Source organism: Culex quinquefasciatus, chromosome 1 (genome assembly GCF_015732765.1).
Source record: "Culex quinquefasciatus strain JHB chromosome 1, VPISU_Cqui_1.0_pri_paternal, whole genome shotgun sequence".
Taxonomy (NCBI): Eukaryota; Metazoa; Arthropoda; class Insecta; order Diptera; family Culicidae; genus Culex; species Culex quinquefasciatus.
Window position 1 is genome coordinate 53,821,731 of NC_051861.1, and position 24,332 is coordinate 53,846,062.

Sequence of the window (24,332 nt, forward strand, 5' to 3'; positions counted from 1 at the left end):
CTGGAGGTTACTGCCTGAAATTTTCTGGAGGTCACTCATATCCTAGGAAAAACTGTATTTCTCTTAATTTATGTGAATTTTCATTGATTTTCAATTTATTTTAATGCATTTATGTATTTTTTTAACCTGTTTTATTGGTGAATAATCAAGATACAATGAGTTATTTTGAAATGCATAACAGAGTTTTGGAGTTCCTTACAGCTGTGTGTTGCATCATAATCCATTTAGGAACAATTATTTCTTTAACTACTCTTGCTAGTGCCTTAGTTAAAGAAATAATTGTTCCTAAATGGATTATGATGCAACACACAGCTGTAAGGAACTCCAAAACTCTGTTATGCACTTCAAAATAACTCATTGTATCTTGATTATTCACCAATAAAACCGAATTGAATTGAATTAACCTGTTTTAAAACCTCCAATCACTCCACTTAACTTTTAGCCTAAAAGTAGTTTTTTTTTTTCATATTTTCCTAGTTATTTTTTGTTTGTTTTTCACATAGTTAAAACACAGACAGACTGTGCAGGAGTTTAGTTTATTGAAAAGATATTTTTTACCCTCTGATTTTCAGCCAAATTTTAAAGAGAGAGAGAGGCGGCCTAATTTTGTTATAAAATAAGTACAATAAAGCAGTTTTCACTCGAACAAAATATAATTAACACTGGAACGCCCAACGCATGTCCAACTTACACGGACGCCCAAGCCTCTAAAAAAAGGTGGAACGGTAACTTCAACTCGCTGGTTCTCGGGCATTACTCAACCAATCTGGATGATTTTTGTTTTCAGTGATTTGTAAGAATGTCTAGATGATCCTAAAATTTTGTAGAACTTGTTTTGAACAAATCTGTAATTTCTGCGACCGAAAACATCGTTCCGCCTTTTTTCGAAATGACTGCTTCCGCGGAATTTCTGGCGAATTTTTTTTACACGCGAAAAAAAAAGTTGGAACGATGTTTTTGATCGCAAAAATTACAGATTTGATCAAATTAAGTTCTGCAAAGTTCTAGAATCATCTAGACATCCTAACAAATCACTGGAAAGAAGAATCATCTTGATTGGTTGAGTTATGCCCGAGAACCATTGAGTTGAAGTTACCGTTCCAACTTTTTTGGAGCCTTGGGCGTTGGAATGTTAATAAATTCAATAATTTAATGCAATGCAGATAAATTCTTTCTCCATCAAGAAACTTCTATAAACTATAATTTCTCAGTTTGTTTATAAGCTATACACTGAAAAAAAAAAGAAGTAATCCAATTCCTAAAATTTAGGAATTTGCCAACTTCTGCCAGAGAAGTCACCCAATTCCTAAATTTGCTGGCCCAATTTAGGAATTCTGATACTTCTTTGGAAAAATGAGCTTAAACTGACAGCAAAGCTTCTCTTGCGCAACTGCGCCATCTGATATTGAAACTCGGAAGCATTATTCAGAGCTTAACAGTCTGAACTTTCCTTTTCTTTGTTCTCGAGAGAAGCTGCTCAAGCTTGACTTGTTTCGACAGGATTCTGATGATCGATCCACATAAATGACAGAATAAAACTTTTTCATTTAAAAATATTTTCAGATTATGAAAATGTAATATAAGAAAAAGAAAGGCTTGAAATCTAAAGTATAAGATGTATCTGAAGTATTGAAAGTATTTCAAGTTTTTAAAACATTTCATGTATTAAAAATAATTAAAGTATTTAAGAATTTAAAGTATTTAAAACATTTAAAGTATTAAAAGTATTAAAAGTATTCAAAGTATTCAAAGTATTCAAAGTATTCAAAGTATTTAAAGTATTTAAAGTATTAAAAGTATTTAAAGTATTTAAAGTATTTAAAGTATTTAAAGTATTTAAAGTATTTAAAGTATTTGAAGTATTTAAAGTATTTAAAGTATTTAAAGTATTTAAAGTATTAAACGTATTTAAAGTATTTAAAGTATTTGAAGTATTTAAAGTATTTAAAGTATTTAAAGTATTTTAAGTATTCAAAGTATTTAAAGTATTTAAAGTATTCGAAGTATTCAAAGCATTTAAAGAATTTGAAGTATTCAAAGTATTCAAAATATTCAAAGTATTCAAATTATTCAAAGTATTCAAAGTATTTAAAGTAATCGAAGTATTTAAAGTATTTAAAGTATTTAAAGTATTCAAAATATTCAAAGTATTCAAATTATTCAAAGTATTCAAAGTATTCAAAGTATTCAAAGTATTCAAAGTATTCAAATTATTCAAAGTATTCAAAGTATTCAAATTATTCTAAGTATTCAAAGTATTTAAAGTATTTTCAGTATTCAAAGTATTTAAAGTATTTAAAGTATTTAAAGTATTCGAAGTATTTAAAGTTTTTAAAGTATTCGAAGTATCTAAAGTATTTAAAGTATTCAAAGTATTTAAAGTATTTAAAGTATTTAAAGTATTCGAAGTATTTAAAGTTTTTAAAGTATTCGAAGTATCTAAAGTATTTAAAGTATTCAAAGTATTTAAAGTATTTAAAGTATCTAAATATCTAAAGTATTCAAAGTATTCAAAGTATTCAAAGTATTTAAAGTTTTTAAAATATTTAAAGTTTTTGGAGCATTTAAAGTATTTTAAGTATTCAAAGTATTTAAAGTATTTAAAGTATTCGAAGTATTTAAAGTATTTAAAGTATTCGAATTATCTAAAGTATTTAAAGTATTCATAGTATTTAAAGTATTTAAAGTATCTAAATATCTAAAGTATTCAAAATATTCAAAGTATTTAAAGTTTTTAACATATTTAAAGTATTTGGAGCATATAAAGTATTTTAAGTATTCAAAGTATTTAAAGTATTTAATGTATTTAAAGTATTTAAAGTATTCGAAGTATTTAAAGGATTTAAAGTTTTCGAATTATCTAAAGTATTTAAAGTATTCAAAGTATTTAAAGTATTTAAAGTATCTAAATATCTAAAGTATTTAAATTATTTAAAATATTTAAAGTATTTAAAGTATTCGAAGTATTTAAAGTATTTAAAGTTTTTATAGTATTTAAAGTATTCAAAGTATTCAAATTATTCAAAGTATTCAAAGTATTTAAAGGACTCGAAGTATTAAAAGTATTTAAAGTATTCAAAATAATCTGTTTTGGTGGACCTTGGACTGGTCCGACGAGGCAGAACCGAGGAGAAAGAAAAAGACACGCCGGATAAAGTAAAACTAAGCTCGCTTTATTTACGTCCGACTTCTTCGTGTGTTTGATTGCGACTTCACTGCTGTCACGGCGCGCGCCGGGAACTGTCAAATGCACAGGGGTGTGCATTGCCAGTTGGGGGAATAGGGATGGTCAACCGGAACATACTCCCCCGCCTTGAGGCACGAGTGCCTCAACCCAATGTCCGCACGCGGACCCTTCAAAACTTTCGCAAGTAATTCGCCTCTGCTCTCCCCAGTGTCGCCATCCGGTCGTTTCCCGTCGTTTCCGCTTACTCCTTCATCATAGTAGCTTATCTGACTCCGCGGTTCGCCAACTTGAACCTCCTTAACGCTTCGACTCCAAATCTCGCTTGTTGGGCTGTGCATTAGGTGCCACTTGTTCTGCCGCCTCAGCGGGATGTGAATCGCGGCAGGTTCTCTGATGGATGTGATCCGCTTCGACAAGGAGAAACAGGTGTGTATCGGATATACACCGACCTGCCACTTCGCCTTCTTTGCTTGTAGCTCAGCTTCCCGAATCCCGGCAGGAACGCGGTTCCGGTCCATCGCGTCGACCGACTTGTGCCGGCAGAGAAGTTTTCCTGCCGCAAACGTTACCTCCACGTCCGTTGCTATCCCGTTTGTGTTCGTTGGTTCCTGGCTATCCGTGTTGTTGGTCACTGTTGCAGTTGACTTCGAATCGTCGACCGGAAGTCGCACGATGAAGCGTCCGTCCTTGTCCCGTGTGAGCACTGTGGCTGTCTGACCAGAAGGAGTAAGCTGCTGCGGCTTCGGAACCTCCTCCTGATCCCCAAAAGTGAGCAATGATGCTTCAAAATCCAAATCGTCGTGAATCCGCGCTTGGGGAAGATTACCATCGGTTCCCCGAAGCGTCTCCGCTGGCACTTCCGCACCATTTCCGTTTCCGGGTTGAGCTTCCGGTTTGTTGTTGTTGTTGTTGTAGGCCGGTTCCTCCTTGGCGTCCCCCGATGACAGCAACCGCTCAGCTTGGTCGAGCATTTCCTCCAAATCCGGCCCTAGCTGATCCTTCATCGTGGCGCGTTGCGTCTCGAGAAACAACTGCATCGCATCTCGGATGTCGCGTTCGTTGTCAATGGGTTTGTTTCCGTCTGTCCGGAAACCCGATTTTGCCGGTTTGTTGGCCGTAACGTATTCCTCAAGGATGTTCATCGCGCTGTAGTAGGACTCGTTGAACTCTTCCCGATAGTCGTGCAGCGCTTCCGGGTTCTCCTCCTCCTCCTCGATGGCCGTCTGCGTTCGCCGGAAGTTTCCAGCAAGCTCCCGGAGAAGGTTGAGCCGATCCTGGGCCTCGCCAACGGTCGCTTTCCGCCCGGCCAGGTTCTCAGCTGCCGCCAACTCCCCTCTCACTCGCACCAGGTTTGCGTTCCGAATTTGGACCAGTTTTTCCATGTCCACCGATTCGCGACAAAAACTATCCGGACTCCGAAGGACCATGTTTTGGTGGACCTTGGACTGGTCCGACGAGGCAGAACCGAGGAGAAAGAAAAAGACACGCCGGATAAAGTAAAACTAAGCTCGCTTTATTTACGTCCGACTTCTTCGTGTGTTTGATTGCGACTTCACTGCTGTCACGGCGCGCGCCGGGAACTGTCAAATGCACAGGGGTGTGCATTGCCAGTTGGGGGAATAGGGATGGTCAACCGGAACATAATCAAAGTATTCAAAATATTCAAAGTATTCAAATTATTCAAAGTATTCAAAGTATTCAAAGTATTCAAAGTATTCAAAGTATTCAAAGTATTCAAAGTATTCAAAGTATTCAAAGTATTCAAAGCATTCAAAGTATTCAAAGTATTCAAAGTATTCAAAGTATTCAAAGTATTCAAAGTATTCAAAGTATTCAAAGTATTCAATGTATTCAAAGTATTCAAAGTATCTAAATATCTAAAGTATTCAAAGTATTCAAAGTATTCAAAGTATTTAAAGTTTTTAAAATATTTAAAGTTTTTGGAGCATTTAAAGTATTTTAAGTATTCAAAGTATTTAAAGTATTTAAAGTATTCGAAGTATTTAAAGTATTTAAAGTATTCGAATTATCTAAAGTATTTAAAGTATTCATAGTATTTAAAGTATTTAAAGTATCTAAATATCTAAAGTATTCAAAGTATTCAAAGTATTCAAAGTATTTAAAGTTTTTAAAATATTTAAAGTATTTGGAGCATTTAAAGTATTTTAAGTATTCAAAGTATTTAAAGTATTTAATGTATTTAAAGTATTTAAAGTATTCGAAGTATTTAAAGTATGTATTCGAATTATCTAAAGTATTTAAAGTATTCAAAGTATTTAAAGTATTAAAAGTATCTAAATATCTAAAGTATTTAAATTATTTAAAATATTTAATGTATTCGAAGTATTTAAAGTATTTAAAGTTTTTATAGTATTTAAAGTATTCAAAGTATTGAAAGTATTCAAAGTTTTCAAATTATTCAAAGTATTCAAAGTATTTAAAGGACTCGAAGTATTAAAAGTATTTAAAGTATTTAAAGTATAAATTTTTAAAGTATTTGGAGCATTTAAAGTATTTAAAGTATTTTAAGTATTCAAAGTATTTAGAGTATTTCAAGTATTTAAAGTATTCGAAGTATTTAAAGTATTTAAAGTATTTAAAGTTTTCAAAGTATTTAAAATATTTAAATTATTTAAAGTATTTAAAGTATTTGAAGTATATAAAGTATTCAAAGTATTTAAAGTATTTAAAGTATTTGTAGTATTTTCAGTATAAAAGGTAATTTAAGTATTTGAAGAATTTGCAGTATTTGAAGTATTTGAAGTATTTGAAGTATTTAAAGTATTTCAAATATTTGAGATATTTTGAGATCAGAGTTTAGAGTATACAAATAAATGTTTTAAATATAAATTACAATTATTTTTTTGACAAACTTCAACATTTTTTTTGCCGGGGCCGATTTTTCGAAAAACGCGGTAAACGCATTGGTGGCCAAAATGCCTCAAAAAGTGACATTTTTGAAAAAATCTTTTTTTACGGGTTAAATCCCATTTAAAATTAAAGGGCGGAGCGCCAGCTCCTGTTACGTCCAATCAAGCTCATATTTGGGATTTAGGCTCAGTATGCCCACCGGAACAAACCCCTGAATGCCCGCCAAAAAGTCATTTTTGTTACATCCTACTTTACATATTTTAAATACTTTAAATACTTGAAATACTTGAAATACTTTAAATACTTTAAATACTTTAAATACTTTAAATACTTTAAATACTTTAAATACTTTAATTACTTTAAATACTTTAAATACTTTAAATACTTTAAATACTTTAAATACTTTAAATACTTTAAATACTTTCAATACTTTAAATACTTTAAATACTTTAATTACTTTAAATACTTTAAATACTTTAAATACTTTAAATACTTTAAATACTTTAAATACTTTAAATACTTTAAATACTTTAAATACCTTAAATACTTTAAATACTTTAAATACTTTAAATACTTTGAATACTTTTAATACTTTCAATACTTTAAATATTTCAAATACTTTAAATTCTTTAAAAACTTTAGGAATTTAAGAATTTAAGAATTTAAGAATTTAAGAATTTAAGAATTTAAGAATTTAAGAATTTAAGAATTTAAGAATTTAAGAATTTAAGAATTTAAGAATTTAAGAATTTAAGAATTTAAGAATTTAAGAATTTAAGAATTTAAGAATTTAAGAATTTAAGAATTTAAGAATTTAAGAATTTAAGAATTTAAGAATTTAAGAATTTAAGAATTTAAGAATTTAAGAATTTAAGAATTTAAGAATTTAAGAATTTAAGAATTTAAGAATTTAAGAATTTAAGAATTTAAGAATTTAAGAATTTAAGAATTTAGAATTTAAGAATTTAAGAATTTAAGAATTTAAGAATTAAGAATTTAAGAATTTAAGAATTTAAGAATTTAAGAATTTAAGAATTTAAGAATTTAAGAATTTAAGAATTTAAGAATTTAAGAATTTAAGAATTTAAGAATTTAAGAATTTAAGAATTTAAGAATTTAAGAATTTAAGAATTTAAGAATTTAAGAATTTAAGAATTTAAGAATTTAAGAATTTAAGAATTTAAGAATTTAAGAATTTAAGAATTTAAGAATTTAAGAATTTAAGAATTTAAGAATTTAAGAATTTAAGAATTTAAGAATTTAAGAATTTAAGAATTTAAGAATTTAAGAATTTAAGAATTTAAGAATTTAAGAATTTAAGAATTTAAGAATTTAAGAATTTAAGAATTTAAGAATTTAAGAATTTAAGAATTTAAGAATTTAAGAATTTAAGAATTTAAGAATTTAAGAATTTAAGAATTTAAGAATTTAAGAATTTAAGAATTTAAGAATTTAAGAATTTAAGAATTTAAGAATTTAAGAATTTAAGAATTTAAGAATTTAAGAATTTAAGAATTTAAGAATTTAAGAATTTAAGAATTTAAGAATTTAAGAATTTAAGAATTTAAGAAATTAAGAATTTAAGAATTTAAGAATTTAAGAATTTAAGAATTTAAGAATTTAAGAATTTAAGAATTTAAGAATTTAAGAATTTAAGAATTTAAGAAGAATTGTGATCTAGTTTTAAGCTTTCTCTATTTCTATCCCCTTTCCCTTGCAATTTTAGTAAGTTTTTTTTCTTATCTTTTTCTTACTTTCGGTAACCCCTTAACTACAAGCAACAATTGTTCCAAAATGGATTATGATGTAACACACAGCTGAAAGGAACTCCAAAACTCTGTTATGTATTTCAAAAGAACTTATTGTATATTGATAATTCACCAATAAAACCGAATTGAATTGAAGAATTTAAGAATTTAAGAATTTAAGAATTTAAGAATTTAAGAATTTAAGAATTTAAGAATTTAAGAATTTAAGAATTTAAGAATTTAAGAATTTAAGAATTTAAGAATTTAAGAATTTAAGAATTTAAGAATTTAAGAATTTAAGAATTTAAGAATTTAAGAATTTAAGAATTTAAGAATTTAAGAATTTAAGAATTTAAGAATTTAAGAATTTAAGAATTTAAGAATTTAAGAATTTAAGAATTTAAGAATTTAAGAATTTAAGAATTTAAGAATTTAAGAATTTAAGAATTTAAGAATTTAAGAATTTAAGAATTTAAGAATTTAAGAATTTAAGAATTTAAGAATTTAAGAATTTAAGAATTTAAGAATTTAAGAATTTAAGAATTTAAGAATTTAAGAATTTAAGAATTTAAGAATTTAAGAATTTAAGAATTTAAGAATTTAAGAATTTAAGAATTTAAGAATTTAAGAATTTAAGAATTTAAGAATTTAAGAATTTAAGAATTTAAGAATTTAAGAATTTAAGAATTTAAGAATTTAAGAATTTAAGAATTTAAGAATTTAAGAATTTAAGAATTTAGACCAGTGTGAAAAAGTGACCAACCACCGGGGGTTCAGTGTAATTTATCTATTAAAAATCAAGCTAAATAAAAATTTGTTTCCAACTTTTCCTCAAAGATTTCTAAAACTCAAAGTGCCGTTTTAAAAGTCAATCGATACGTTGGTTATTTCAATAAATTAGAAAACATTTAAATTTAAAATAATTATCCTAACTTTTGAATAAAATTCAAAACGCATTTGTAATTGAATTTTCAAGAATAGAACCCCTGGTTAAGCATGACCCTCATTTTACTTTTACCTGAATATTTTTAGAAAAATTACAATTGGTTGTAATTTATTATTCCGATAGTATTTTAATATCAAATAAAAACCTTTTGCAGTTGAGGGATAGATTTTTTTGCGGTGGATTATCAAGGGTTAAGTTAAAGCTTTCAAATTCAAACACAAAGGAATGGAAATCTTAAGAAACCGCAGTAGGCGGCTGTTCCGGTGAAAATCGGATTTTGTCCGGTATTCTGACCCCTGTATTCTATGGAATCGAGCATCAAACGGATGCCGGAACAGGTAACTATATTTTAAATTCTGAATTTTGCTCCGTTGAACAAAAGGTTTGAATTTTTTGAGAGTAATCAATCTTGTTTGTTTCAGTTTTGACAGTCCGAATCCAGATCGATGGCCGCTGATGGCCCGGCTCTCCCGTACCGCCTGCCGCGATCCTTCCAGAAGCACCGCCGTTAGCGCTTCTCCCTGAAGCTTCTCGGATGTGGCAGCTGGAAGCCGCGGCAGGGAGAATTCGGCTTCTTGAAAGACTGGACCGCAGACTCGTGGTGGTGACTCTTGCTGCCATTTCCAGTCCGGCTTCTACAGAACCATGTTCCGGATCAACAATGTAGAGGTGAGGATGATCTGTTGAACGGGGTATTTGGTGCTGATTCTAAAATCGGAACACATCTCCGGGCTAGTTGACCGTCAACCTTTTTCTAACCTACGCTTTCCTTTTTCCCGTTTCAGTACCAAAAAAGCTCCGGATGTCAACGTTTTTGAGCAAACGAACGGCTGAGGTGGTCCCGGCAAACATCCCGTGTTTGAAGAACCAGTGTAGCGTTCTACACTGAAATAAAAAAAAAGTACAAAATTCCTTTATTCTAGGAATTTTGCCCCCTTTCCTTATTTAGTAATTTGGCTTCCTTCTTCGCAAGAAGTAACCAAATTCCTAAATTTGACAGCATGCTTTGCCAGCCTGAATTGACTAGTGGCGCCAACTTCATTTGGTTTATTGAACTGCAGAAAAGCTCAAAAAGCTTATTAAGCACGTCGAAGCGACATCTGGTGGTGGAATAATTTTGTGACTGAAAGCTCGTAGAGCGACATCTGATGGCGGTGGAAAGATATTAAATTGCTGTTAATTTATTTTCAAGGCTTTATTTAAATTTTGATGAAATGAAAAACAATCAAAAAAGTACCATTTATTCAAAAAAATTACCTAACTACACATTTAAAATTATAAATACACTTGAATGATGTCCACGACAACCGTTCTCCCTAGTTAGGTACCGGTCAGAACCTGCGTTTCTGACATGACATCGATGTTCACGTTGAAATCGACGGCAGGTTCTAGCGGCCATCCGCCAACGGTCCACTGGTTCTTCAAACACGGGATGTTTGCCGGGACCACCTCAGCCGTTCGTTTGCTCAAAAACGTTGACATCCGGAGCTTTTTTGGTACTGAAACGGGAAAAAGGAAAGCGTAGGTTAGAAAAAGGTTGACGGTCAACTAGCCCGGAGATGTGTTCCGATTTTAGAATCAGCACCAAATACCCCGTTCAACAGATCATCCTCACCTCTACATTGTTGATCCGGAACATGGTTCTGTAGAAGCCGGACTGGAAATGGCAGCAAGAGTCACCACCACGAGTCTGCGGTCCAGTCTTTCAAGAAGCCGAATTCTCCCTGCCGCGGCTTCCAGCTGCCACATCCGAGAAGCTTCAGGAGAAGCGCTAACGGCGGTGCTTCTGGAAGGATCGCGGCAGGCGGTACGGGAGAGCCGGGCCATCAGCGGCCATCGATCTGGATTCGACTGTCAAAACTGAAACAAACAAGATTGATTACTCTCAAAAATTCAAACCTTTGTTCAACGGAGCAAAATTCAGAATTTAAAATATAGTTACCTGTTCCGGCATCCGTTTGATGCTCGATTCCATAGAATACAGGGGTCAGAATACCGGACAAAATCCGATTTTCACGGAACAGCTGCCTACTGCGGTTTCTTAAGATTTCCATTCCTTTGTGTTTGAATTTGAAAGCTTTAACTTAACCCTTGATAATCCACCGCAAAAAAATCTATCCCTCAACTGCAAAAGGTTTTTATTTGATATTAAAATACTATCGGAATAATAAATTACAACCAATTGTAATTTTTCTAAAAATATTCAGGTAAAAGTAAAATGAGGGTCATGCTTAACCAGGGGTTCTATTCTTGAAAATTCAATTACAAATGCGTTTTGAATTTTATTCAAAAGTTAGGATAATTATTTTAAATTTAAATGTTTTCTAATTTATTGAAATAACCAACGTATCGATTGACTTTTAAAACGGCACTTTGAGTTTTAGAAATCTTTGAGGAAAAGTTGGAAACAAATTTTTATTTAGCTTGATTTTTAATAGATAAATTACACTGAACCCCCGGTGGTTGGTCACTTTTTCACACTGGTCTAAATTCTTAAATTCTTAAATTCTTAAATTCTTAAATTCTTAAATTCTTAAATTCTTAAATTCTTAAATTCTTAAATTCTTAAATTCTTAAATTCTTAAATTTAAATTCTTAAATTTAAATTTAAATTCTTAAATTCTTAAATTCTTAAATTCTTAAATTTAAATTTTAAATTTTAAATTCTTAAATTTAAATTTAAATTCTTAAATTTTAAATTCTTAAATTTTAAATTTAAATTTAAATTCTTAAATTTAAATTTTAAATTTAAATTCTTAAATTCTTAAATTCTTAAATTCTTAAATTTTAAATTTTAAATTTTAAATTTTAAATTTAAATTCTTAAATTCTTAAATTTAAATTTAAATTCTTAAATTCTTAAATTTAAATTCTTAAATTTAAATTTTAAATTTTAAATTTTAAATTTAAATTCTTAAATTTAAATTCTTAAATTCTTAAATTCTTAAATTCTTAAATTTAAATTCTTAAATTCTTAAATTTTAAATTCTTAAATTCTTAAATTCTTCAATTCAATTCGGTTTTATTGGTGAATTATCAATATACAATAAGTTCTTTTGAAATACATAACAGAGTTTTGGAGTTCTTTCAGCTGTGTGTTACATCATAATCCATTTTGGAACAATTGTTGCTTGTAGTTAAGGGGTTACTGAAAGTAAGAAAAAGATAAGAAAAAAACTTACTAAAATTGCAAGGGAAAGGATAGAAATAGAGAAAGCTTAAAACTAGATCACAATTCTTCTTAAATTCTTAAATTTTAAATTCTTAAATTTAAATTCTTAAATTTTAAATTCTTAAATTTAAATTCTTAAATTCTTAAATTTAAATTCTTAAATTTAAATTTTTAAATTCTTAAATTTAAATTCTTAAATTTTAAATTCTTAAATTTAAATTCTTAAATTTAAATTTAAATTTAAATTCTTAAATTTAAATTCTTAAATTCTTAAATTTTAAATTCTTAAATTTTAAATTCTTAAATTCTTAAATTTTAAATTTAAATTTAAATTTTAAATTTAAATTCTTAAATTCTTAAATTTTAAATTCTTAAATTCTTAAATTTTAAATTTTAAATTTTAAATTCTTAAATTCTTAAATTCTTAAATTCTTAAATTTTAAATTTAAATTTTAAATTTAAATTTAAATTTAAATTCTTAAATTCTTAAATTTAAATTCTTAAATTTTAAATTTAAATTCTTAAATTTAAATTTAAATTCTTAAATTCTTAAATTTTAAATTTTAAATTCTTAAATTTAAATTTAAATTCTTAAATTCTTAAATTTTTAAATTTAAATTTTAAATTCTTAAATTCTTAAATTTTAAATTCTTAAATTCTTAAATTTTAAATTCTTAAATTCTAAATTTAAATTTTAAATTCTTAAATTTAAATTTTAAATTCTTAAATTCTTAAATTCTTAAATTCTTAAATTTAAATTTTTAAATTCTTAAATTCTTAAATTTTAAATTCTTAAATTCTTAAATTCTTAAATTTAAATTCTTAAATTTAAATTTTAAATTTAAATTTAAATTCTTAAATTTTAAATTCTTAAATTTAAATTTTAAATTTAAATTTAAATTTTAAATTTAAATTCTTAAATTTAAATTCTTAAATTCTTAAATTTAAATTTAAATTCTTAAATTTAAATTCTTAAATTCTTAAATTTAAATTTTTAAATTTAAATTCTTAAATTTTAAATTTTAAATTTTAAATTTAAATTTAAATTTTAAATTTAAATTCTTAAATTTTAAATTCTTAAATTTAAATTCTTAAATTTAAATTTTAAATTTTAAATTTTAAATTTAAATTTTTAAATTTAAATTTAAATTCTTAAATTTAAATTTAAATTCTTAAATTTAAATTCTTAAATTTAAATTCTTAAATTTTAAATTTTAAATTTAAATTTTAAATTCTTAAATTCTTAAATTTAAATTCTTAAATTCTTAAATTTAAATTCTTAAATTCTTAAATTCTTAAATTTTAAATTTTAAATTTTAAATTTTAAATTTTAAATTTAAATTTAAATTTAAATTTTAAATTCTTAAATTCTTAAATTCTTAAATTCTTAAATTCTTAAATTTTAAATTCTTAAATTCTTAAATTTAAATTTAAATTTAAATTTAAATTTAAATTCTTAAATTCTTAAATTCTTAAATTTAAATTTTAAATTCTTAAATTCTTAAATTTAAATTTAAATTCTTAAATTTTAAATTCTTAAATTTAAATTTAAATTTAAATTTAAATTTAAATTTAAATTTTTAAATTTAAATTTTAAATTTAAATTTTAAATTCTTAAATTTAAATTCTTAAATTCTTAAATTTTTAAATTTTAAATTTTTAAATTCTTAAATTCTTAAATTCTTAAATTTTAAATTCTTAAATTTAAATTCTTAAATTCTTAAATTCTTAAATTTTAAATTCTTAAATTCTTAAATTTAAATTCTTAAATTTAAATTTAAATTTTAAATTCTTAAATTTAAATTCTTAAATTTAAATTCTTAAATTCTTAAATTCTTAAATTCTTAAATTTAAATTTTAAATTTAAATTCTTAAATTCTTAAATTTAAATTTAAATTCTTAAATTCTTAAATTTTTAAATTTTAAATTTAAATTCTTAAATTTAAATTTAAATTTAAATTTTTAAATTCTTAAATTCTTAAATTTAAATTTTAAATTCTTAAATTCTTAAATTCTTAAATTTTAAATTCTTAAATTTAAATCTTAAATTTAAATTCTTAAATTTAAATTCTTAAATTCTTAAATTCTTAAATTTAAATTTTAAATTTAAATTTAAATTTTAAATTCTTAAATTTAAATTCTTAAATTTAAATTCTTAAATTTAAATTTAAATTTAAATTTTAAATTTAAATTCTTAAATTTAAATTCTTAAATTTTAAATTCTTAAATTTAAATTTTAAATTCTTAAATTCTTAAATTTAAATTCTTAAATTCTTAAATTTAAATTTTAAATTTTAAATTCTTAAATTCTTAAATTTTAAATTCTTAAATTTTTAAATTCTTAAATTTAAATTCTTAAATTCTTAAATTCTTAAATTCTTAAATTCTTAAATTTTAAATTCTTAAATTTTAAATTTAAATTCTTAAATTTAAATTCTTAAATTTAAATTTTAAATTCTTAAATTTTTAAATTCTTAAATTCTTAAATTTTAAATTTAAATTTTAAATTCTTAAATTCTTAAATTTAAATTTTAAATTTAAATTTAAATTCTTAAATTTTAAATTTTAAATTCTTAAATTTAAATTTAAATTTAAATTTAAATCTTAAATTTAAATTCTTAAATTTAAATTTAAATTCTTAAATTTAAATTCTTAAATTTTAAATTCTTAAATTTTAAATTTAAATTCTTAAATTCTTAAATTTAAATTCTTAAATTTTAAATTTAAATTCTTAAATTCTTAAATTTAAATTTTAAATTCTAAAATTTAAATTTTAAATTCTTAAATTTTAAATTTAAATTCTTAAATTCTTAAATTTTAAATTTTAAATTTTTAAATTCTTAAATTTAAATTTAAATTCTTAAATTCTTAAATTCTTAAATTTAAATTCTTAAATTTAAATTTAAATTCTTAAATTCTTAAATTTAAATTCTTAAATTCTTAAATTTAAATTCTTAAATTTAAATTCTTAAATTTTAAATTCTTAAATTCTTAAATTTAAATTTTAAATTCTTAAATTTAAATTCTTAAATTTAAATTTAAATTTTAAATTTAAATTTAAATTCTTAAATTTTAAATTCTTAAATTTAAATTTTAAATTCTTAAATTCTTAAATTTAAATTCTTAAATTCTTAAATTCTTAAATTTTTTAAATTTAAATTCTTAAATTTAAATTCTTAAATTCTTAAATTCTTAAATTCTTAAATTTAAATTCTTAAATTTAAATTTAAATTCTTAAATTTAAATTTAAATTCTTAAATTCTTAAATTTAAATTCTTAAATTTAAATTTAAATTCTTAAATTTAAATTTAAATTTTAAATTCTTAAATTTAAATTTAAATTTAAATTCTTAAATTTTAAATTTAAATTTAAATTCTTAAATTCTTAAATTCTTAAATTTAAATTCTTAAATTCTTAAATTCTTAAATTTAAATTTAAATTTTAAATTCTTAAATTTAAATTCTTAAATTTTAAATTTAAATTTTAAATTCTTAAATTCTTAAATTTAAATTCTTAAATTTTAAATTCTTAAATTTAAATTTAAATTTAAATTTTAAATTTAAATTTTAAATTCTTAAATTCTTAAATTCTTAAATTCTTAAATTTTAAATTTAAATTCTTAAATTTAAATTTAAATTCTTAAATTTTAAATTTAAATTCTTAAATTCTTAAATTTTAAATTCTTAAATTTAAATTCTTAAATTTAAATTTTAAATTTAAATTCTTAAATTCTTAAATTTAAATTCTTAAATTTTAAATTTAAATTTAAATTCTAAAATTTAAATTCTTAAATTCTTAAATTCTTAAATTTTAAATTTAAATTCTTAAATTTAAATTCTTAAATTTAAATTCTTAAATTTAAATTCTTAAATTCTTAAATTTTAAATTTTAAATTTAAATTTTAAATTCTTAAATTTAAATTTAAATTTAAATTCTTAAATTTAAATTTAAATTCTTAAATTCTTAAATTCTTAAATTTAAATTTAAATTCTTAAATTTAAATTTTAAATTTTAAATTTTAAATTTTAAATTTTTAAATTCTTAAATTTAAATTTAAATTTAAATTCTTAAATTTAAATTTTAAATTTAAATTTTAAATTCTAAATTTAAATTTTAAATTTAAATTCTTAAATTTTAAATTTAAATTCTTAAATTCTTAAATTTTAAATTTAAATTTTAAATTCTTAAATTTAAATTTTAAATTTAAATTTAAATTCTTAAATTTAAATTCTTAAATTTTAAATTTAAATTCTTAAATTCTTAAATTCTTAAATTCTTAAATTCTTAAATTTTAAATTCTAAATTTAAATTTTAAATTCTTAAATTCTTAAATTTTAAATTTTAAATTTAAATTCTTAAATTCTTAAATTTTAAATTTTAAATTCTTAAATTCTTAAATTTTAAATTTAAATTTAAATTCTTAAATTCTTAAATTTAAATTCTTAAATTTTAAATTCTTAAATTCTTAAATTCTTAAATTCTTAAATTCTTAAATTTAAATTTTAAATTTAAATTCTTAAATTTTAAATTCTTAAATTCTTAAATTCTTAAATTTTAAATTTAAATTCTTAAATTTAAATTTTAAATTCTTAAATTTAAATTTTAAATTTTAAATTCTTAAATTCTTAAATTTTAAATTCTTAAATTCTTAAATTTTAAATCTTAAATTCTTAAATTCTTAAATTCTTAAATTCTTAAATTTTAAATTTAAATTTAAATTCTTAAATTCTTAAATTCTTAAATTTTAAATTTTAAATTCTTAAATTTAAATTTAAATTTAAATTCTTAAATTTAAATTTTAAATTTTAAATTTTAAATTTTAAATTTTAAATTTTAAATTCTTAAATTTTAAATTCTTAAATTTAAATTCTTAAATTCTTAAATTTAAATTTAAATTCTTAAATTCTTAAATTTTAAATTTAAATTTTAAATTTAAATTTAAATTTTAAATTCTTAAATTTAAATTTTAAATTTAAATTTTAAATTCTTAAATTCTTAAATTTTAATTCTTAAATTTAAATTCTTAAATTCTTAAATTTAAATTTTAAATTTAAATTTAAATTCTTAAATTCTTAAATTTAAATTCTTAAATTTTAAATTTTAAATTCTTAAATTTAAATTCTTAAATTCTTAAATTCTTAAATTCTTAAATTCTTAAATTTAAATTCTTAAATTTAAATTTAAATTCTTAAATTTTAAATTCTTAAATTCTTAAATTCTTAAATTCTTAAATTTAAATTCTTAAATTCTTAAATTCTTAAATTCTTAAATTCTTAAATTCTTAAATTCTTAAATTTTAAATTCTAAAGTTTTTAAAGAATTTAAAGTATTTGAAATATTTAGTATTGAAAGTATTAAAAGTATTCAAAGTATTTAAAGTATTTAAAGTATTTAAAGTATTTAAGTATTTAAAGTATTTAAAGTATTTTAAAGTATTTAAAGTATTTAAAGTATTTAAAGTATTTAAAGTATTTAAAGTATTTAAAGTAATTAAAGTATTTAAAGTATTTAAAGTATTGAAAGTATTTAAAGTATTTAAAGTATTTAAAGTATTTAAAGTATTTAAAGTATTTAAAGTAATTAAAGTATTTAAAGTATTTAAAGTATTTAAAGTATTTAAAGTATTTAAAGTATTTAAAGTATTTCAAGTATTTCAAGTATTTAAAGTATTTAAAATATGTAAAGTAGGATGTAACAAAAATGACTTTTTGGCGGGCATTCAGGGGTTTGTTCCGGTGGGCATACTGAGCCTAAATCCCAAATATGAGCTTGATTGGACGTAACAGGAGCTGGCGCTCCGCCCTTTAATTTTAAATGGGATTTAACCCGTAAAAAAAGATTTTTTCAAAAATGTCACTTTTTGAGGCATTTTGGCCACCAATGCGTTTACCGCGTTTTTTCGAAAAATCGGCCCCGGCAAAAAAAATGTTGAAGTTTGTCAAAAAAATAATTGTAATTTATATTTAAAACATTTATTTGTATACTCTAAACTCTGATCTCAAAATATCTCAAATATTTGAAATACTTTAAATACTTCAAATACTTCAAATACTTCAAATACTGCAAATTCTTCAAATACTTAAATTACCTTTTATACTGAAAATACTACAAATACTTTAAATACTTTAAATACTTTGAATACTTTATATACTTCAAATACTTTAAATACTTTAAATAATTTAAATATTTTAAATACTTTGAAAACTTTAAATACTTTAAATACTTTAAATACTTCGAATACTTTAAATACTTGAAATACTCTAAATACTTTGAATACTTAAAATACTTTAAATACTTTAAATGCTCCAAATACTTTAAAAATTTATACTTTAAATACTTTAAATACTTTTAATACTTCGAGTCCTTTAAATACTTTGAATACTTTGAATAATTTGAAAACTTTGAATACTTTGAATACTTTGAATACTTTAAATACTATAAAAACTTTAAATACTTTAAATACTTCGAATACATTAAATATTTTAAATAATTTAAATACTTTAGATATTTAGATACTTTTAATACTTTAAATACTTTGAATACTTTAAATACTTTAGATAATTCGAATACATACTTTAAATACTTCGAATACTTTAAATACTTTAAATACATTAAATACTTTAAATACTTTGAATACTTAAAATACTTTAAATGCTCCAAATACTTTAAATATTTTAAAAACTTTAAATACTTTGAATACTTTGAATACTTTGAATACTTTAGATATTTAGATACTTTAAATACTTTAAATACTATGAATACTTTAAATACTTTAGATAATTCGAATACTTTAAATACTTTAAATACTTCGAATACTTTAAATACTTTAAATACTTTGAATACTTAAAATACTTTAAATGCTCCAAAAACTTTAAATATTTTAAAAACTTTAAATACTTTGAATACTTTGAATACTTTGAATACTTTAGATATTTAGATACTTTGAATACTTTGAATACATTGAATACTTTGAATACTTTGAATACTTTGAATACTTTGAATACTTTGAATACTTTGAATACTTTGAATACTTTGAATGCTTTGAATACTTTGAATACTTTGAATACTTTGAATACTTTGAATACTTTGAATACTTTGAATACTTTGAATACTTTGAATACTTTGAATAATTTGAATACTTTGAATATTTTGAATACTTTGAATATTTTGAATACTTTAAATACTTTTAATACTTCGAGTCCTTTAAATACTTTGAATACTTTGAATAATTTGAATACTTTGAATACTTTAAATACTATAAAAACTTTAAATACTTTAAATACTTCGAATACTTTAAATACTTTAAATATTTTAAATAATTTAAATACTTTAGATATTTAGATACTTTAAATACTTTAAATACTTTGAATACTTTAAATACTTTAGATAATTCGAAAACTTTAAATCCTTTAAATACTTCGAATACTTTAAATACTTTAAATACATTAAATACTTTAAATACTTTGAATACTTAAAATACTTTATATGCTCCAAATACTTTAAATATGTTAAAAACTTTAAATACTTTGAATATTTTGAATACTTTAGATATTTAGATACTTTAAATACTTTAAATACTATGAATACTTTAAATACTTTAGATAATTCGAATACTTTAAATACTTTAAATACTTCGAATACTTTAAATACTTTAAATACTTTGAATACTTAAAATACTTTAAATGCTCCAAAAACTTTAAATATTTTAAAAACTTTAAATACTTTGAATACTTTGAATACTTTAGATATTTAGATACTTTAAATACTTTAAATACTTTGAATACTTTAAATACTTTAGATACTTCGAATACTTTAAAAACTTTAAATACTTCGAATACTTTAAATACTTTAAATACTTTAAATACTTTGAATACTTTAAATACTTTAGATACTTCGAATACTTTAAAAACTTTAAATACTTCGAATACTTTAAATACTTTAAATACTTTAAATACTTTGAATACTGAAAATACTTTAAATACTTTGAATACTTAGAATAATTTGAATACTTTGAATACTTTGAATAATTTGAATACTTTGAATACTTTGAATACTTTGAATACTTTGAATACTTTGAATAATTTGAATACTTTGAATATTTTGAATACTTTAAATACTTTAAATACTTTAAATACTTCGATTACTTTAAATACTTTGAATACTTTGAATAATTTGAATACTTTGAATATTTTGAATACTTTGAATACTTCAAATTCTTTAAATGCTTTGAATACTTCTGAATACTTTAAATACTTTAAATACTTTGAATACTTAAAATACTTTAAATACTTTAAATACTTTAAATACTTCAAATACTTTAAATACTTTAAATACGTTTAATACTTTAAATACTTTAAATACTTTAAATACTTTAAATACTTCAAATACTTTAAATACTTTAAATACTTTAAATACTTTAAATACTTTAAATACTTTTAATACTTTAAATACTTTAAATACTTTGAATACTTTGAATACTTTGAATACTTTGAATACTTTTAATACTTTTAATACTTTAAATGTTTTAAATACTTTAAATTCTTAAATACTTTAATTATTTTTAATACATGAAATGTTTTAAAAACTTGAAATACTTTCAATACTTCAGATACATCTTATACTTTAGATTTCAAGCCTTTCTTTTTCTTATATTACATTTTCATAATCTGAAAATATTTTTAAATGAAAAAGTTTTATTCTGTCATTTATGTGGATCGATCATCAGAATCCTGTCGAAACAAGTCAAGCTTGAGCAGCTTCTCTCGAGAACAAAAGAAAAAGGAAAGTTCAGACTGTTAAGCTCTGAATAATGCTTCCGAGTTTCAATATCAGATGGCGCAGTTGCGCAAGAGAAGCTTTGCTGTCAGTTTAAGCTCATTTTTCCAAAGAAGTATCAGAATTCCTAAATTGGGCCAGCAAATTTAGGAATTGGGTGACTTCTCTGGCAGAAGTTGGCAAATTCCTAAATTTTAGGAATTGGATTACTTCTTTTTTTTTTCAGTGTAAGTGCAAGATGCTGTGTAGTATGCGTAGATAATCATCACACATGCTCACTCTCAGACATCTGGTTCTGCGCAAACGGAAAGATTCGTCTGCTCTCAGTCTCAAGGAGCAGATCGTGCCCAACAGTCGACCGACCAGCAGCCAACAACAGTACAGTTCAGAGGGCAGACAATTGAGTGCTCCGTGCGTGCGTTGCGGAAAAGAAGTTTAATTATATCTTTTGCATATTGTGAATACTGTTGACAATTTTTAAGAGATATTTTTATGGGTGCTGATATGAGTTAATCGTGTGTTGTTTCTTAAGAAGGAATTAAGATTTTGACACAGTGATGGCAATGCTTAAAAGAACATTACTATATATTAGTGTTATTGCGACTGCGTTCAGTTTATCTTACGGCCAGAGAATACTTGAAAATCAAAAGGTAATGTCAAGTGCACAAAGTTTGGATATGAAATTAAGCCATTTTTTGTCTTACAGCGATCGTTTACTATCGACTATGACAACAACACTTTTCTGCTGGATGGAAAACCGTTCCAATACGTCAGTGGGTCGTTTCACTATTTCAGAGCGTTGCCAGAATCATGGGAGCAAATTTTGAAAGCAATGAGAGCTGCTGGTTTGAATGCAGTTACTACGTAGATATTAACCGAAACACGCTCTATGGAATGAGAAGTTATTTGCCTTTTTACGGGTTTCAGGTACGTTGAGTGGTCACTTCATAATCCCAAGGAGGGTGTCTATAACTGGGAGGGAATGGGCGATATCGAACGATTTGTACACCTTGCTCAAGTTGAAGATCTGTATGTAATACTTCGCCCGGGACCCTATATTTGCGCTGAACGGGATATGGGTGGATTTCCATATTGGCTTCTGAACAAGTATCCTGGAATTCAGCTGAGGACAAGTGACGTGGGTAAGTGTGCGGCTTAGAATCACCAAATACTACAGGAATGTTCACTTTTCATTCCAACGAAATTTTAAATACCATGCGTCTCCATGCAACATTTTTAAATGCTGGAAACGCATGGTGTTTTAGTTTGTATGAAGTAGATACCTAACCACAAACTACAGAAGTGCTGCATTACAATTTGTGAAATCTTGTTCCAGCTTACCTGCGTGAAGTTCGAACATGGTACGCCGAACTCCTCTCTAGATTGGAGCCATATTTGTACGGCAATGGCGGTCCAATCATAATGGTTCAGGTCGAAAACGAGTACGGATCATTCTACGCGTGTGACCACAAATATATGAAATGGTTGCGGGATGAAACTGGTAGGATGTTCAACTTGTAATACTTATGTGAAAATCTCAAAATGTTGTTACAATCACAGCGAGATACGTACGAGGAAACGCCGTGCTCTTCACTAATAACGGTCCCGGACTTACCACTTGTGGGGGAGTGGACAACGTTATTAGTGGTCTTGATTTTGGCGCTGGCTCAAGTAAGTTTGAGCATATGTTTTGAAACAGAACTTCGATTTTGTAATATCTTCTAGCTGATGAAATCAACGGTTTCTGGAATGAACTGCGTAAGCAACAACCCAAAGGACCTTTGATCAATGCGGAATATTATCCAGGGTGGCTAACGCACTGGCAGGAGCCGGAAATGGCACGTGTGTCAATAGAACCCGTTACAAAATCATTGAGGTGAAGAACTTTCAATGATCTTTCAAAACTAAAAGTGTAACTAATTTCATTTTCAGAGAAATGTTGGCCGCAAAAGTAAACGTCAACATCTACATGTTCTACGGAGGAACAAACTTTGGATTCACGGCAGGTGCAAATGAAGCGGGACCGGGTCGTTTCGTCCCCGACATCACTTCCTACGACTATGATGCTCCTTTGGACGAATCGGGAGATCCAACGCCGAAATATTTCGCCATACGTAAAGTTATATCCGAGTTCTTCCCAATGCCAAACGTACCGATTCCCAGTCCTGGTAAGTACACGAAACCACCCATAGACTACGTGACAATTGTAAAAACTCTCTTTTTTCAGCAAGAAAAATGTCACTACCATCGGTAGTCCTTAAACCGGTTGATAGCTTGTTGAACAAGATGCTGCTAAGTGCAATCGGTTCACCTGCTATTAACGCTCGTGATCCACTGACTTTCGAAGCCATGAATCAATATTCCGGACTTGTTTTGTACGAGGCGGTGCTTCCAACCGGATTGAAAACGGACCCAATCAAACTTACGGTCGAGAACATACACGATAAGGGTTACGTGTATGTAGATACGGTATAAAAGAATGTTTCTTAAAGTGAGCATATTTTTTAAAAAATCTTCAACATTTCAGACTAATGTGGGAACGTTGTCCAGACAAAACGCGATCAATACGCTCCCAATAACATTGGGCATTGGTGAAAAACTCCGAATTTTTGTGGAGAATGAAGGTCGTGTCAACTTCGGAACGCCCAACGACTTTAAGGGAATCGTCGGAGATGTTTTTATCAACACACAAAAGCTACAAAATTGGACCATGATCGGAATACCCTTAGACAATGTTGGAAAAATCCACGAATACATTAATCGAAAAGCCCTGCTCGAAAAACGTTATCCATCCAAACGTATCATACCCAAAATCAGCTCACCTGTCCAACGTGGACCAACGATATTCCAAGGAACCTTCGATATTGCGCGGATTGACATAATGGACACATACCTCGATCCGACCGGGTGGGGCAAGGGAGTTGTGTTCATCAACGGATTCAACCTGGGACGGTACTGGCCACTGACGGGGCCCCAAATTACACTATATGTGCCGAGACACATCCTTCGGAATAACCAGAATGAGATTGTGCTTGTTGAATATCAAACTATTAAAGCTCCATTCATGACGATTGGTTTCAGCAGTTCACCTAAGTTCAATTGAATAAAAATCATACATGTTTTCCATAATATTATTTACATTTTTGTTAATAAAATTTTAACGACTTGTTTTAATGAATATTAAAAAGAACCTCCGAATTGCGTCATACTAAAACATAAAAGTTCAACTTTAAAGAATTTAAAATTAAACTTTCCTTTCAATTGTAAGCACGTAATGGATTTTCTAGAATTTGTTTTCCTTCTTATTTTCTCACTTTCAACATCATATTACAATTCTATGACCCCACTTTAGTCAAATTTGATTGATTTATTGCCTGTTACATTACCAAATTGATTTTCTAATTTTGATTCTTCACCGCCATTATGGCAGCCATCCTGGATTTAGAATTTTTAAATCACTCTAGAGCATTTTGGGGTCGATCGTTTGAGTGTTAAAATGTGCAAGTCTCCAGAAACGACAACAGTCCCGGGCAGCTTTGATTGATGATCGATAGTAGAATAATAATTTTAGTTCTGCACTCGACCGGGAACCGGTTTGCAAACACTTTCGAGCTCTCAAAATCATGGAGATTTA

The 24,332-nt window shown here is 24.8% G+C and overlaps 1 protein-coding gene and 1 long non-coding RNA gene across 6 annotated transcripts; one reads left to right on the plus strand and one right to left on the minus strand.

Moving 5' to 3' along the window:
- The first annotated feature begins 9,021 nt into the window (after positions 1-9,021).
- On the plus strand, positions 9,022-23,876 carry LOC6034790 (beta-galactosidase-1-like protein). 5 transcript variants are annotated; one of them, XM_038248562.1, is made up of 10 exons: positions 9,022-9,036; positions 21,231-21,348; positions 21,405-21,562; positions 21,626-21,840; positions 22,035-22,199; positions 22,259-22,369; positions 22,424-22,574; positions 22,631-22,866; positions 22,926-23,167; positions 23,226-23,876. In XM_038248562.1, exons 2-10 carry the CDS (start codon positions 21,256-21,258, stop codon positions 23,799-23,801), a joined length of 1,947 nt encoding a protein of 648 aa, XP_038104490.1. In that variant the 5' UTR covers positions 9,022-9,036; positions 21,231-21,255; the 3' UTR covers positions 23,802-23,876. The 5 variants fall into 5 exon arrangements, with proteins under 5 accessions (XP_038104490.1, XP_038104488.1, XP_038104491.1 ...); XM_038248560.1 differs by lacking the exon at positions 9,022-9,036 and adding an exon at positions 10,869-10,886; XM_038248563.1 differs by lacking the exon at positions 9,022-9,036 and adding an exon at positions 10,869-10,886 and having other exon boundaries at positions 21,234-21,348.
- LOC119765188 lies at positions 9,973-10,509 on the minus strand. The gene is made up of 2 exons (XR_005276553.1): positions 10,368-10,509; positions 9,973-10,251 (listed from the first exon to the last, which is right to left on the minus strand). It is a non-coding gene; the product is annotated as an uncharacterized LOC119765188 (long non-coding RNA).
- Positions 23,877-24,332: the final 456 nt, after the last annotated feature.

Bases quoted from the DNA above. Each gene is read 5' to 3' on its own strand.
- LOC6034790 (XM_038248562.1), top strand. From the start codon at position 21,256: ATGGCAATGCTTAAAAGAACATTACTATATATTAGTGTTATTGCGACT. The intron at 22,200-22,258 runs GTAGGATGTTCA...TTACAATCACAG, and splicing joins ATGGTTGCGGGATGAAACTG to CGAGATACGTACGAGGAAAC. The intron at 22,370-22,423 runs GTAAGTTTGAGC...AATATCTTCTAG, and splicing joins TGATTTTGGCGCTGGCTCAA to CTGATGAAATCAACGGTTTC.